The 17480-nt window shown below is 29.9% G+C and overlaps 1 protein-coding gene across 1 annotated transcript; it reads right to left on the bottom strand.

Annotated features, from left to right (window-relative positions):
* Nucleotides 1-2974: 2974 nt before the first annotated feature.
* Nucleotides 2975-7383, bottom strand: SYP32 (syntaxin of plants 32). Its single transcript, XM_011010904.1, has 5 exons — nt 6739-7383; nt 4479-4729; nt 4195-4370; nt 3768-3950; nt 2975-3360 (listed from the first exon to the last, which is right to left on the bottom strand). The coding sequence occupies exons 1-5, from the start codon at nt 6980-6982 to the stop codon at nt 3201-3203; spliced, it is 1014 nt and encodes a 337-aa protein (XP_011009206.1). The 5' UTR covers nt 6983-7383; the 3' UTR covers nt 2975-3200.
* Between the last annotated feature and the right edge of the window lie 10097 nt (nt 7384-17480).

A 17480-nucleotide genomic window follows, 5' to 3' on the forward strand; every position in this document is an offset into this window, starting at 1 on the left:
TTATACAAATTGACCTGGGTTAACCTGAAAAAATTAAAAGAATATTTAAAGTTTTAATATTTTATATGAAAAAATTATGTAACAATCCATGTAAATATAAACTATACATGTTATAAATAATAAAGTTTAAAAGATTATTTCAAAAGGTTTTTTTATCTTACATTGAAAAGATACTATATTAATATATTATCATTTTAATTTGAAGTATTTAAACCAAAAAAGTTTTTTTTATCCCACATTGAAAAAATATAGCTTTTTTTTTTTGTGAACATAGAGTATATGCATTAAAAAACTTCAAATCCCACGTTAAAAAAATAAAATATTATTCTAGTATTTATATATTGAACTTTGAAAATATTAATAACCAACTAAAACATATATATAAAAAACGTTTATGGCTAGGAGAAAAAACATATTAAAAAAAAAGGTATTAACTAGGTTTTGCCTGGTCATGAGTCATGGGTCAACCAAGTTTTGTTGGGTTTTTGCTTATTCCGATCTTTTGTCTTACCTAGATCTGTCCAGCTACTAGGTTAACCGAATCTCGGATTAACCCGCCAGGCCTATCTGAATTTAATAATTATGGTTAAAACATACGAGTACGAACCAACTCAAACCCTTAAAGAACAATTCTCTCTTCCTTCCTCGTTGTTGTTACCTTAATTCAATTGCACATTGCATTCTTAAAGGCGTATCAACCCATAATCATCATCCATCTTGGATGATTTTAATGCCACCAGACCAACCCCATTTCAACATCATCAAAAGTATTGCTTACTCTTTACAAACATTTACTCCTTTTGCTTTTAATATCTTCAATTTTGTTCAATTTAGTCCATGTTTTTTTAATATTTGAGTCCCTAATCTTATAATTGAGGTAATTAGATATTTTTAATTCTTAAACTTTCAATTCAAATTTCAATTTTATTTTGTGTTGCATGGATCTATATATGACTTAAATATTGTTGTTATTCATGGATCTATATATGACTTAAATATTGTTATTATTCCTTACATGAATGTGTGAAGTTTTGGTGATTTTTCTATATTAAATTAATATGTTTTGACCTAACTGAATAAAATTGATTTTAGAGATCTTAATTTATTTTTATATGTTAAAAAACATTCATGCACTTAAAAAATAAAGCATGATATTTAAGTTTTTTTTTTAATTATTAGGTTGCATTATGCTGTGGATTAGATCAATTTTTTTAACATAAAAAAAATATAGGCTTTGCTAATGTTTTTTCTAGTAGATTTTTTAAAACCTTATGGGAATTGATCCAATATGACCCGGTCAACTTGGTGAGTTTAAAAGCAACCTGGATGACTGATAAAAACTTTGTTCGACTCAAAACAAATATTCAAGATGATATTTTTTTTTTATAAATATTGAGATGACAACATTTTGGATTGATTGAGATCAACTTGGGTTAACTTATCAATTCATTTGCAAGATCATAAGAGCATGATAACCCATATAAAGAAAATCAAAACAAATTATCAAATCTGGTTTCCAATAATCCTAATATTTAAGGATAAGATTAGAAAAAATCATTTAAAAAAAAAAGAACAAAAAATTATTCGAGTCAACATAAGTTAACCTGTCAAACCCGCAACCCGGGTCATGAGACCGGAATAATCCAATAGAAAGTAAATTGAAATATATTATGAAGCCTAATTTCTAATTAACCCAATGTTAAAAGATGAAATTAAAACATATTCGATTAAAAAAATGACTCAAGTCAACTCAGGTTAACTAGTTAAACTCGTTACCCAAATCATGAGTCAAGGATAACCTCATAAAAAACATTTCAAAATAAATCACGAAACTTAATTCTTAATAAACTCAATATTTACGGATGAAAATGAAAAAAAAATCAAGTGAAATCGTCAAACTCATGATATAAGACATAAAATCAAGATAACCTCGTAAAAATAAATTGAAAAAAAAAGTTTAATTACTAATAAAACTAATATTAAAAGATTAAATTGAAATTACAAAATAAAGATAGAAAAAAAGAAACATCATTCTAGTAAATAGTATTTTGTATGGAGAGGTCGAATGAAATCCCTTATGCTTTTCATATCTTGTGCGTGTATATATAGAAGGGTAATTGAGATGTTATTATAATATAGAAATCCCTTATGCTTTTCATATCTTGTGTGTGTATATATAGAAGGGCAATTGAGATGTTATTATAATATGATTTTATATTTCATATAAAAATAAACCATCAAATAAAAAGTCTAGGATCACGTGGAGGCAACCGACAATTTATGCTTCTCAAATTAATAAGCAATGGAATAAAAAGTAAGGTTAACCAACTACTCATATTCTAATTTATGAGCCTTTTCACATCTAGTATCTTAAATTAATTATTTTGTAGGGTTTTCTATATTATTATTGTTATTGTGTTGTTGTTTGATGTTATTATCTCATACTTAGGACCTAGGTCAATATTGCAGGTTTTTCTTTCTTTCTATATATTGTTATTTAAGTTGGATTTGTTTCATATCTTTTACACTATATATATAAAAGCCTATGTATTAGGACTCTTTTTTTTTTTTTTTTATGTAATAGCGCTTTTTATTATTTTATTTTATAGTTTGATTTAGACCTAAAATTCAAATTTATTATTAGACTCCAGTGGCCCAGCACTAATTTTGATGGGAGATTGATTCTTCTTCTAGTCTTCAAATCATCTCATGTAGCAGTAAATGGTAAGCTTACTATGACCCGAGGATAACCTTGAAACCTTAAAACCAGTGTAAGATTTTTCCTAGTCTTCAACTTCAAGAAAAAGTGAGTTGCAAGTTACTTTTGATGACTTTTGATGATTTTTTATTATAATAATAATACTAGTAGTAGTTCTTCGAGCACTGAAGCTATGCCAAAACCCTCTCAAGTTTGCAAGCCTTCATCTCCAAGTAACGAAACTCTACAGGAATCATGATGCACAGCGCCCTATTATTACTCTTACAATAATTATCATTAACCAGAAGGATTTTTGGAATAAATTAACAAAGTTTGAAGTCAAAAGTCAAAAATTGGCAGGCCCCCTTGACCTGATTTCATAGTACAAAAATACATACATGCCTTGCATTCGTAATTTCAAGGGCAAGAATACAGATAACGCACCGCGAGCAGGAAAATGAAAGGGAAATATACGTTTCAAATGCATTTTTCTTGTTTGCTCTTACGCCACAAAAAACACAAAAAACATGAGGAATACAATAAGTACAAGGAATATTTTCATCATCAGCCATCGGTTGGATGAAATACTGTTAAGATACCTGACTAGCTGGCCCTGCGCACCTTCTACATTTGACAATGTCTCATCCATGTTCTCATCAATCCTGTGCCAGCAGTGCCATAAAGTGAGTTGTAAACCATTGCTAAATAAAAGGAGATAAATTTAAACAATTTCTTTTTCTTTGGTCTTTTTCCGCTTTTAGTAAGGTCTTTTTTATGATTTTGTAGATTTGTTCTTTTATTTTGTACTGGTGAATTTTGATCCTTTCAAGCTGATAATCCCAATCATATCATGCACTGGCAGATAGTAGCAGCCAACATGCCAATCATCTTTAAGAAAATGACAGCCATGTCTAGGACTTAGTGACACACAAACTGTTCCCAAAAGAGGAGCCTAAGAGTACTACAACTGTCCAGACAATCCTCATGCATCTATGTATGCAAATATTGAAACACATTTGCTTAATCAAAGCTTCATTTCTAGCGATGGAAACCATAACATATAACAAACCTTATTGCAAGCTCTCCTTGCTGTGAAACCATAGTAGCTAGTTGAGTAAAGATGTTGCTCAGCTCATGGATTGTTGACTCCACATTATGAAGTGCTTCAGCTCTGCTCTGCATGTAACTGTCTTGTAGCGGAACCATTTGCTGCTGCTGCAAAAGTGGCTGGGACTCTACATCTGTTTGCTTGCTGCATAGGAAAAGGCGGATGATTTCAGTGAGAAAATAGACACTCTTGTCTCTTGACCCCAAAATCTCATGTATCAGAATCACAATCATCCCATGCCCAAAAAAATTTCAAATCAAAATTGGAAGGAAATTTCATGAATTAGCGCATAAGGAAAAAGGAAAGGAGGTTCAAAAACACAAGGTTGTTCCTACCAAAACTTCCTAATAGGACACCTCTTACTAGCAACAAATTCTGTAACTTGTACCTGGTAAATAACTGGGAAGAGGACACAGAACCATTGGCCCATGGAGGGGGAGGAGCCTGTGATGCAGTAGCAACTGTCCTAGAAGCAAGTGGACGCTGGCGAACAAAGGGATTTGCGGAGTCTTTTGAAGCAGTGGAAGAAAACAACTGCCTTCGATTCTCATGAACCTTTAGATTCTGTACATAAACAGAGAATTCAAAGCATAAACAATAAATCATAATAGCAATAATCCAATTACAGAATATTGAGCTGCCTCTTGTGTTAAATAACAAATTTCAAATTACCTCTGTCCGCATTGTGAGGACTTCTTTAAACTCCTTTGTAGCAGTCATCAAGCGATTCTTGAGGTTATCCACAACTGTGGTTGAATGAGTTGTAGTATCACTTGAGATGTTTCCACTTTCATTCTGGGAGCTGCAAAGGAGTTGGAGGTCTACTACAGCTGAATTAAGCACAGTAATATCTTGTTTTATTACTGCTGTCAACTCTTGGATCTCCAGAGTTGGATCATCAAACACCGATGTTCTTTTTGCCACTGATCAAAACATACAATAAATATCAATGTCAAACAGTTTTTGAATTCTCTAGATTATTACAAGTCAATTCCAGCCTCAAAATGGCTAAATTGTTTTCAACATTAATCTAAAGTAAAAAAGAATGTATAGTAAAACATTTTTTCAGATCCAAGCAATGGAATGACCAAAGGCTATAATCATAAATTTCAATAAAAGTGGCACAATCAAGGGATGCATTTGTAGCATTCCTGGTGTAAAAAGATATCAACCAATGAAAGGAAAAATGAACAGACAATGTACAGCTAAATCAACACGCTTCCATTTCAATGGCTTTGGTTTCCAAAATTTCTTGCAGCTAACCTTCAAGGTAATGAGGTCTAAGTATCATATTCAATCAGTAGTTTTGAACCCTCATGAAAATTTTGTGCATGCAACACCCTACACTTCCAGGAGGTATACAGCTCTCCAAGCAAAGCTGAGAGCCCATGGTGCTCCCAGTCAGAATAATGATATATTAATTCAAAACCAAAGAACTTAACTTCACTTATTTAGGGACATTTACAACGTTATATGAGAAACAGAGGAACATCAGACCACCAACAAGTGGTGAAACTCTAATAGTTGCAACCATACCGATCAGTCTACAGGTACTAGTTATTTCCAGGATCTGTTTTTGATGAGACAAAAATTCATCAAAATAAGGATCAAGGAGGAAATAAGGAAAAAAAAATATACAAAGTCACTGCAACAGAGGAATTCAATATCAATGGCAATCAACTACAGACTTCTGAAAAAGCCCTCAAAACAAAACACCACAAGGATGACAAAAAAATGTGTCTTCTCACAATAAATGCTCGCAGAGACTAATTCTTGGATATTTTCAAATTCCATTATATCCACAAATACTCCAAACAGTTCAGTTTCCGAGCACCGGTAATCATTGATACAAAGTCACCTCCAGAAACTTCATTGAAACAAAAATTAATGAAGAGACAGACTGATAAAAGATGAGGATAAAGATGACAACACTTACCTAATTAGCCTAAATTAAATAACCTGAAGCTCATGCACGCAAAATATGAAGAATATGAGAGTTCTCACTCAGTATCAGTATAACATATTTGTCCTTCCCATTATATTCACCTTCATTTACTTCACACCCCCATAGATTGAAAACCTTTAAAATATGCCATATTAAGTAATTTGAACCTAGCACTTGACCAAGGTGGATAGAGCAACTGATCAGCTAAGGCCCTCTGGTTCGGTCTGACTTGCCACAAAATCCCTGTACGACTTCTATAATTTTTTGTGGAAGATTCATTTGGAACATTTTGAAAGCAGAACATTGAATTTATTGATTACATTCCACATTATAATACAATTATCTTCCTCTTTGACCACGAATCATAAATGAAATTATTTGTTACAACATGCTAGTAATAATTCTAAATCACATTTGACATTTCTTTTCTTGTCCAAAAAAAGATTCTGTGCATCTAAAGGACTAAGAATTGAAAAATTACATAGATAGTATCATTGAAAGATAGAAATTAAAAAAAAATAGATAAAACAGACACCATGTTAGAAGCAGTTTTCAATTTTTCTGAACGTATGCCAAGTAAAACCCCTCAAATGTCCCATTAACAAAGTTCCAAAAAGAAACCAGAAGGAACACTATCCTATGATTAAAACAATAAAATAAAATTATGTTATAATAATTACATTGACAAGAACTTATCCTTAAAAATTGTTTACGGACAAACACCAAGGGAGTGCAAGCAAACAAGTGACAGGCCAAAACTCATCATTTGCATCAAGAACAAATCTCCATCTCCAACCCTCTTTGATCCATAATAAACTAATTGTAAAAGTCAACCATTCCAACACGTCCTACGCATTTTAGCAATGTTGTGTTTTAAGAATGCATCTTTACTGAATCGTTACCATTTCCATAACACTATATTACTTACTTCAATTATCAATCTGGAAACTCACACAATCAAGTACGAAATACAATCAAGTAACTCACGTTTTGCGAGCTTTGCGAGCTTTTGCGATGTCTGGTGGATCCCAAGCCCAATCTTGGATGCTCTTTTATTAAATTCGGATTGAATCGCTACAGCAGATCTCGTGGCATCGGCCTTGGTGCTGCTACCACTGCTGGAAGATGCCTCATTGTTCGCCGATGAGAACGATTTCTTTAACCTCTCTGCTACACTCAAAAACTCTTGTGTCCGATCCCTATACGATGTTTTTACCGGCGGCACCATCATCTTCGTCCTCTATTTTCTTTCGTTGTTTTTTTTTTTACAAAATAATAGTAATAATAATAATAATATGAATTAAATCCTATTTATATTTACTTTATGATAAAAAGGGGCATGCCCGATCTCGTAACCCTAAACTGAGGATTGGATTGCCCATGGAACGGTAAGAGAAGACCAAGTAGAACAGAATTGTAAACAGGGTTTAGGATAGAATTGAGGAAAAGGAAAGGAGAGAGAGATTGCTTGCTCAATTGGGAGAGGAGAGGAGAGGAGATCTAAAATCTAGATCTACCTGCTGAATTGTTTTTCTGTACAATTTGGGTCCAAAATTAAGACGCCCAATTTTCAAATCCGACTACAAAATATAATTGAATTTCAACGATATTTGACGGCATCGTTCAGAACTCGCTAAATTCTTAATAGCTAAGGAATGATTTTTCTTCGAATAAAAATAAAATTAGATTTTTCTTAGTTAATTTTATGTTTTTTATTTTTATTTTCTTATTCTATGTTATTATATTATTTTCTATTTTATTTGTATAAGAGGTTTTTTTAGAAATGAGTTGTTTTTTTAATTATTTTTTTATTTTTCTATTTTATTTCCTTATTATGTAATAGCATGTTTCCTAGTTTTATTTTTATTTGAAGAGAATATTTTTTCTATTCTATTTATTATTATTATTATTATTAGATTTTTTTATTTTTTATATGATTGATTGTATTAGCTTTTTTGCAAGCGAGAGACATGAATGAATAATAATTAATTATTTTATGTGTCTTTAAATAATTATAGTAGTGTCCTTGATCTATAAAATTTTTTATTTATAATAAATTTTGTTATTTTTTTAACTATATTAATTGAAATTAAAATCTAATGATTTTATATGTATAAATTAATTCGTCTTGTTGAATAACCATAATTAAAAAAACATTACGGGAAAAGACATGGAAAAAACATTGTAAAAGAAAATAATGAGAGTCCTCTTAAAAAAAAAAAATCTAGAAACTAATATATTGTTTTCGCATGCATTGATTGTTGTTATTAAAAATCTTGCTAGTGGGATTTATGGTAGAATTTCTCATATAAAAATCATATAAAAATATTATGTTTGAAATTTATAATGAAATAACTCATATAAAAACCAATAATAAAAAAACCTACATATATTCATAATGAAAAAAAGTTTTTCATTGAAGTTTGAACTTAACTATAAATTCCTTTTAATTTGAGAAAATTGATGAAAATATATATTTTTTTTGTTAATTTTATGTTTTTCTATTTTTATATTTCTACTTTATATTATTATGTTTTTCAAGTTTTATTTTTATTTAAAGAATTTTTTTTTATTTAGTATTATTAAGGTTTTAATATATGAAGGGTTGTAATAGTTTTTTAAATCAACCTTTAATAATTTTCCTAAATAGGATAAGAATGCCAAAATAAAATCAGATGTTATAGTAATAATGGGTTCCCTGCAACGCGTGTTTGTCACGAGCCGTCACAGACAACAACATGTGGAATGACACTTAAGAGTCTTGGATCGAGCATTACACAACAGCTTGGGTAGCTTCCCCTTTCCTTTTTGTGTTTCTGCCTTTGATGAGAATCAATATTACCTACAAAAATAAAAAATAAAAATCCACACAATAAAATTGATATAATTCCCTCATATCTTCACAAATTTACTGTTGTTTTGGGATAAACAAATGACAGCATGTGAGTTGGAGCAGGAAGAATTGCTGGTTGTGTGACTCACGATGTTGGTTAAGGGTTTGTGTAACTCACGGTGCTGGTGTGGATTAACTATTGTGAAGGCTGGTTCAACCGAAACAACTAAGTGAATATAGGAGTTGCTGTGAGAGGAAGGTTATGGGTTTTGTATGATGGTTCAGCCGTAAATGATGGTGCAACCGTAAATGATGGTGTTGCTGAGAGAGAGAGAGAGAGAGAGAGAGAGAGCGACGTGGGTTTACTGTTAATAAAAGCTTCAGTTTTGGAGAGGGAGGTGGAGACCGTTGTTGTGAGATTGGCTGGCAATTGAAGGGAAGAGTTGGATCTACCATGAGTGTGCTGGCGTTCATGTGCTGGAATCAATGAATTGGTATGGTGGGTGGCTGGTGATTTTTTCCTTCTTTTGTTTTAAAGAGACAGTGATGGAAGAAAGAAAATGAGGGAGATGAGGAAGTGATTTTGGCCAAATCCTCTTATGGAAAATTTTTGGATTCTGGATGGGAGTTATAGATTTTTTTCTTTGTATGATTTATTTATTTATTCTTTAGATCTGTTCTTAAAGTAGAAATTTTTTAATCTCCCACAATGTAGAGATTTTGACCCACTCCTCCACTTTTTCCTTGCATTGATATCTATATTTATAATACAACAATTATATAATATATAAAATTTAAAATACAAAATAAATTCATTATATTTTTTGAAATTTAAACTTGATTAGAGATTAAATGTAATTTTAAAAATAAATAATTAAGACACCATGATTATCTTTCTCGACTGAAGATTGAGAGAAGAATAAAAATACATTATAGTTTTTAATTTTTTTATAAGCTGATAAATTATTTTTTAATCAAAATTAATTTTTAATTTTTTAATTTCAAATTTAACCCCCTTTAAAAATTATTATAAAAGCAAATGAGGTTAAAATTATGTTATAACAATTGCTCTCTTTTCTTTATTATGTGTACAATATAAAATCATGTGTACAATATAAAATCTTGTAAAAGATTTTATATAAAAACTTTGTAAAAAAAAAAGATATGAAAGTGATTTTTTAACCTAGCAAAACTTCAAAACTAGTTATTTGATAGGCAATCTTCTTCGAGAAATACTAAAATTTTAAAATTAGCCACTTAAGAGGTGAGTCACCTTGTTAGTGAAAAATATAAAGTTTTTTTTATGTAGTGTAATTATTTGAGGTGACTTACATATTGTGTAAAAAATACAAAGATTTTTTAAAAAGTGATATACTTGTTCTAGGAAACTTGCTCATTGTGTGAAAACTTCTGAGATTTTTTCCAAAGTGATCTAATTATTCAAGGCAACCTATCTGTTGGTAAAAAATACATAGATTTTTTTAAAGTGATTTAATTATTCTAGGTGACCTATCTCAAAGATTTTTTAAAAGTGATCTAATTGTTGTAGACAATCTACCTATTGTTGTGGAAAACAAAAAAAAAACTATTAAAAATAATCTAATTATTCCAAGAAACCTGTTCGTTATGTGAAAAATACAAAGATTTTTCAAATTCGTCTAATTCTTATGGTTGACCTATATTAATCTCATTTTTCTAAGGAATCTACTCATTCATGAAAAATATAAAAGTTTTTCAACATTGATATCATTATAATGGGTGACCTGTCCACTAATAGAAAAATACAAAGATTTTTTAGATTGGTCTAATTCTTATGGGTGACTTGTCTAAGTGAAAAACATAAAGATTTCTTTAAGGGTGACTTGTCTAAGTGAAAAATATAAAGATTTCTTTGAAGTGAAATATTTTTAGAAGTATTTTAAAATTTGACCATTTTGAGGTGGCTTGCCTTTTGATGGATCCTAATGGAGATTTTTCTTGGAAATTTTTGCAAAACACATTATTCAATGCTTTTGAATTAGATGATATGCATGTATTTTTATTTAATTTAAAATATAGCTCCTCATTTCTTCTCAATCTCTTTGTTGCTTGGTTGGTGAGATCTTGCTATATTTATTTGAGTCCTCTTGATCATTTGCTTCTAACCTAGTTGAGTTTGACTATATAAGTATTTTTCTTGAATATTTGCAATTTTACACAACTCAGCTTTTTATGGTGCCCATTGCAACTCATTTCTTGTTGAGAATTCTCTATCTTGTTAATTAATTTAAGAGAATCATTCATTACTTCCTTGTCTCATTATTAAAAACACTCAGTGTCACTTATTGTCTTGAAAGATTCAAACTCCCTCTTGGAAACAATGATGCCCTTTTATCTCACTACCCGAAGCATTCTCTTTTCACTATTACTTTGAAGGGATTACATCGTCTTCTAAATACAACATTACCCTTATATTTTGACCGTTACCTCTAAGTAAATACAACATTACCCTTATATTTTGACCATTACCTCTAAGTGTGCTTTGTTAATGAATCAAACAAATAATGACTTTAAAAAACCCTTATTTTTTCGTGGCTTGATTTCAATGAAGAAATATTGATATAGAATGAATTTTAAAATCTTGATCTTGCATTTTAACAACAAAAATTGTTTTGATATGAGTTTAAAACAATTTGCTTTTGAAATCATGCAACTCCCTAGGAATTTTTTGGAAAATGGATAATTTGTTCTTGTGTTGATAAGAGTGAAATTAATAAAGGTACATGATGAGATAACCTTCTGCTTTTGTAGGTTTCAAAGCAAGAAGTTCAATTAAAAGCTCAAGGTTTTGTTTGAGAGAGATTTATCTCTTTTTAAGTATTCATTTTACTAGCATAAATAATAGCAAGTAACTTTTTCACAATGTTATGATTCCTATTAAAAAGTCTTTTGCATTTTAAGAGCATTATTTATTGATTTAGGTTGCTTGTTTACTTGATTAAAAATAACTTTTAAAAACATATAGTATAGGCTATAGCTCTTGGCTATCAAAGAAAGGGATTCATAAAGCTCAAAAAGTGTGTCAAGGTTTGTAGGACTCAAGATCACTAGTATTAACTTGACTCATTGTGTCTTTCAATCCTTTTTTTGTTTTGCTGTTTTTCTTTAATTTGTTCTTTTTTTTTTATTATTTTGGTAAGGTGTACTCATTTTGTTTTAACTATCACTTTTGCTTTTGATTTGGACACACCCTTTAACATTTGAGTTTCTTGGGCTCTTTTATTTTTTGGATTTCTCATTGCTTTTTATCAATTATTAAACATTGAAATGTCATTTTCCCCTAACGTGGGGATATGATCCTAGTTAGAATTTTCTTATAAAAGAAGATTTATTTACGCTCAAATAAGATATTAATGAAAGAAAAACTTAAGTATTACAAAAATACAGGAGAGAAAGCAAGAGCATGATCTTGATTTGGAAACTAAGATGCCTAAATACATGATAAATGCCTCCTTTTATATACCAAAATTGAGAACTATTGATTTGATGACTAATTAATGAGTGGGTGACCACATCTTGACTTGATGACAATCCTTATCTTTTTGTCTGAATAAAATGTTATTAATAATGTCAGAATTTAAAGTTCTAGAAAATTATCTTAACTTTCCAAGAAAAAAAATTAAGGTCATTTGGATTCTAAAACTCGAGATATAGGGTGAACACTGAACATTGACTGGGTTGTAGGACAGATTCAGACTTCTATGTTATTGCTAAGATTTGGACTTCCAAACAGCATAATTGAGTCTTGACTTTCCCATGAAAGTTTTACGCCTATGTCTTAATACCTCTTAAACAGAATATTAATAAACCTTCCTTTTATGCTCAATATATCAACATATAGTTATGAGACTTTACTTGAAAGAAAACAAAATTTTTGTTCTAATGTTTAAGGTTAACTTCCTTGGATTGAGATTATTATTTTTTTACTTTTTTTTATTAATATACATATAACTTAAAAACACAATGCATCTTTAACCCATGTAACGAACTTTCAACTAATGACTCTCAGACCAGTTGGTCTTATGGTATTAGGTGTTGAGACACCCCTACAAGCTTCGTAACTCGGGTTACAGATACTGATACATAGATAGTGCAATGTTTGATTCCCTTAAGCTTTTCTCCTCAACCCATGTAACAAGCATTAGGCCAAAGCTTCCAAGTCTGTTGACTTTAAGGTATTAGATGTTAAAACACTCGGGCTTAATTGCTTAGGTTAGGGAGACTACGAAACCAAACTTATTTATGTTTTTATTATCATCATTTTTTTTGTTTTTGTTTTTTTGTTTTTGCAATTTATATACTATCCATTTCCCTTAGTTGTTACCTTTAACAAAATAACATAAATAATATAATAATCTAATGTGCAACCCACAATTATATGTTAAAGTGTGTGTGTGTGAAAATAAAGGTTTAAGAATATATATTAAATGATTATATAAGCAGAATTAAGTGAAAACAATGCGAGAGTTTATAAACCTTAATATTTCAAGAAGTATTTTCATAGTTCTTATTAATAATATTTACTAAGATGCATTTCAAGAATCACTTTAACAAAAGAACTCATTTACTCTCTCATCCTGGTAACAACAGTTTTACAACTTTTTTCTTAATAATATCAATTACTACCTTTTTCCTCTAACCAAATGAGATATTGTTCTCAATATCCTATGATAGAAAGATAGAGTATATAAAACATCACCTAAAACACCGAACATTGACAAACCCGAAACATGCTTAAACAAATATAACAAAATAACAAAATAAAATAATATACTATTAAGAAAATCAAAAGACACAAGGATTCACAAATGAAGGCCTAAATTTAATCTAAGCTTTTTACGGCTTTCCTTAATTAACCAATTTATATGACTCATAGAGGGATCAATTACAGGAGTGAAAGATTGTAGTTGGTCAATCAATTATTTAACAGTAGCAGTAGAGATTATGATTTATTATGCCGAATAGATTATAAATTCATGTTCCACAGCATGATCAAGAAAAGACAATAATTTATCATAAAAATCTTTAATATTTAACAGACCTATGGGTTTATAATGAATGTGCAGTTGAGCCCAAGATGTAATATGAAAAATCTCTTCCAATGTGCACAGATCACCTCGTAAAGCAATGAAATCATCAACTTGTTTAAACATTGTATTCATTCGATCAGATATTATGGAAATTTATAGTTCTTCTCCAATTGTTTTTCCATTGATGTCCTATTGTGCTAAAGCTTTGGGGACAAGCCCCATAACTTGACTACCTTTTAAAAATGCAGCCATCGACATTCCCTCCATTAACCCAAGGTTACCTCTCCTATACACTAAATGAATCTTTCTCTCAGCTATTACTTAACTAAGATGATTTGCTGATTCTAAAAACTATATTTTCTTCTCAGGACTGCATCTATTGAAAACACAAATGTTTCTTATATGATGACTTGAGAAACCTATCATTACTACACACTTCTATATCTGTTGAATGTATGGATTGAGTGAAAATAAATGGAAGAAAGAGAAGATTTTATAGATGAAAACTTGAAAATACAATCATACCCCCTATATGTAGGTCATCTGGAGTCTCTCTCTCTTTCTCTATTTATTTATATTATATATATTTTTAAAAAATAATTAGTACTTAAAAGTGCATTTTTATCAAGGTTTTATATCATCATTTTGCACTTAAAGTATCAATAACTCCTTAACAAAAGCATGTTTTATAATAACATATCTAATAATATAAGAATAATATAAGATACCTTTAATTTATAGTAAATGCTCATTTTAAATGTAGATATTCTCATAATTCAAAGGATTGATTGTTGTGATTAACTATTGGAAGTGAAAGGATAAAGAAAAGGCTAAGCTTAAGAAGGAGATGTTGATTCAATTCAAATTCGAACATTGTTTAGTCATTGGATCATATCTAGAGCTATAGATTTTGGATTTCAGATTAATTTATATGGCTAGAAAGATAAGAAATAGGTTTACAACTTTCATAGGTATGGACAAACCCAAATTTATCATTTTCAAATTCAAAGTTTGGCCACAAAAAAGAAGTCAAAATCTGTCCTGTAATTCAGCCTAAATACTGCTAAGAATTTTACTCATAACTGGAGTTCTAGAAGGCCAAATGAAGTGAAATTTGGTGGGTGGAAGGAAAAGACAATTTCCAACAATGTTTATGGAGAAGACCAGCTCAAATTTGAATGGTAGAAATAAAATTTCATCCAGACAAGAGCATGAGGGCTATCCATCACGTCCACCAGCAGCACTACTTAGTATTTTAGACATATCTCGAGCTATAGTGCTCCAAATGATCTGCAATTTGGTGGGTAGAAGGAAAAGACAATTTCCAACAACTTTTATGAGAATACTTTGCTAAATTTGGATTGCATCAATGCCAATTCATCCAGCCAAAATGCTTGAGTGTTGCTGTCCACCAAGTTTACTAATTAATAGTTGGCCACTACATCAATTATCAATTACCAAATGAATAATTATGGGTTTTAGCCTATAAAAGGAGGCATTTGTCATTCATTAAGACATCTTGTTTTTCATATCAAGATCATGTTCTTGCTCTTTCTCTTTATTTTTTGTAATGCTTAAGTTTTGCTTTCATTAATCTCTTATTCATGCTTTTCATTTTCTTTACTATACTTAGTTAACTTATATCATGTTTATGTTCTTATATTATTTATTTAAGTTTTTCTTCTTCACAATGTCTAGCTAAGTTAATTATATCAAGGTGAAAATATTTCACTAATGGTGTTAGGATAAGTATAATATAAACTCAATTTGGACTTCAATGCTTATATCCTAAACAACTTGCTATTAAAATGTCTTATTATTTTTATCTTATTAATTCTTAATACCTTGCTTGTTAAATGGTTAATCTAGATTTATGTTGTATAACACTTGCTACATCAAATACTTGATCCTTTATAGTCTTCGGCCAATATCGTTATTATGAGAGGAACTTGATTTGTTGTCAACATAAGTTAGCATCGTGAATACTTGATAAAATTTATAAGTACGGTGTTACGTAAATAATATGATTATTATGATTATGTTAATAATTTATAAAGAGTTTCTACTTTACTTATATCTAATACTATTAGTGTATCCTTTAACCTTGATATTTGCTTTTATCATTATATAATCTTCACATTAATCTTAGATCTCAAAGTTCTCTTTAACTCATCTTCACGACCATCATCATCATCATCATCATCATCATTGTTGTTGTTGTAGTTATTTTTTTTTTTTTTTTTATTTTTTTTTTTTTTTATTTATAAAATTTTTTTTTATTTATTTTTTTTTTTTTTTTTTTTTTACACTTCTGTACTTGGGATAAGATATCAACTCTTTGATTGTGTCAAAGAAACATGTGTATGTACAAGTAGTTGTGATTGTGGCTCACATCTTTTCTTGGTTTTACATCTAAGAACGACTTAAACACCTTCTATGGGTCGAGGATAGGCTTTCCATCTAGTTTTCTTAAAAACCGGTAAACAGGGTCTTTTTTAGTTAGATTTTCATGACTAATTCGATCATGTTCTTTATGGAATTTTCATCATAAATCATGAATTATACAATGTGTATCTCCATTAGGATGCGTCTCAAGAGTCAATAGAAGATTATCTAAAAACCCCTTACTCAGGCCCTCCTTAATGGATTATATTTATCTTCACGGTTGGTAGATACCATTTCTAAAGAATGACATGTTGAATTACAAGTCCATCTTGTACATCTGTGATAGACTTTCAGTTATTTTGCACGACATTTCTTTGAAAAAGTGCTCTTACCTATTCTAGGCATATGTGAAATGAAAGAATTGGAAAACTCACCTGATAATCGGACCTTTGCTTCAATCAGCCAGCAAGTATCTTCAAGAATTTCATAATTCATTAACAACCTCAAATTTGCACATCTAGTATAGTAAATTTTTGTAATCGTATTTTGAGGCAGAGTATAAAATACTTTTTTAATTTTTCAAGAGTGGTGTCTATTTTCAAATGAGAATTGGAGGAGAGATTCAGAGAAAGGGGAAAAAGTAAAGAATTGCACAAATATATACACATATATAAGTTATTATGGGAAACTCAAAAGAACCAATTTAAGTCACGGAGTACCATTATCTGCTATTTGATCGAAATGAAAGAAACTAGCAAAACAAAAATCACAAAAAAAACACAAAAATAATGTGAGGAAAAAAATCAATCTTTATAGACAGGATCACCCAATTCAGTAGAGTTATTTTCTATTGAAAAATTATCAAAGTAAACTTTTAAATGATATTCATTTACCATGAAAACATTGTCACTCTTTGGATTCTCGATATCATAGGCCCTATATAGATGCACATGTTTCATAATAAATGGGCTGCTTTATCTTAATCTTAGTTTTTTAGGAAATAAATGGAGTCTAGAATTATAAAGTAAGACTTTTTTATTAAAATTGAATGTTTTTTTTCAGTATTTTCTTGTTATGAAACTCTTTGATTCTTACTTTATAAATTCTTGAATTTTCATATGCATCATTTCTTATTTCCTTAACCTTATTTATTAGTAATTTTTACAGTTGACTAGCATCATCAATGTTTGAATTGAAAGATTAAATAGCCTAATAAGCTTTATGTTCAAGTTCCACAGGCAAGTGATAAGGTTTTCCATAGACTAGTCTATAAGGTGACATACCTAATGATGTTCTATAAGTAATTCGATAAGTTCAAAGTGTATCATTAAGTCTTAAAGAACAGTCTTTCCTATTAAAGTTCACTGTTTTCTTTAAGATTTGTTTGATCTTCCTATTAACAAGCTCTACTTGTCCATTTGTCTTAGGGTGATAAGGGGTGA

Source organism: Populus euphratica, unplaced genomic scaffold, assembly GCF_000495115.2.
Source record: "Populus euphratica unplaced genomic scaffold, PopEup_1.0 scaffold520.1, whole genome shotgun sequence".
NCBI lineage: Eukaryota > Viridiplantae > Streptophyta > Magnoliopsida > Malpighiales > Salicaceae > Populus > Populus euphratica.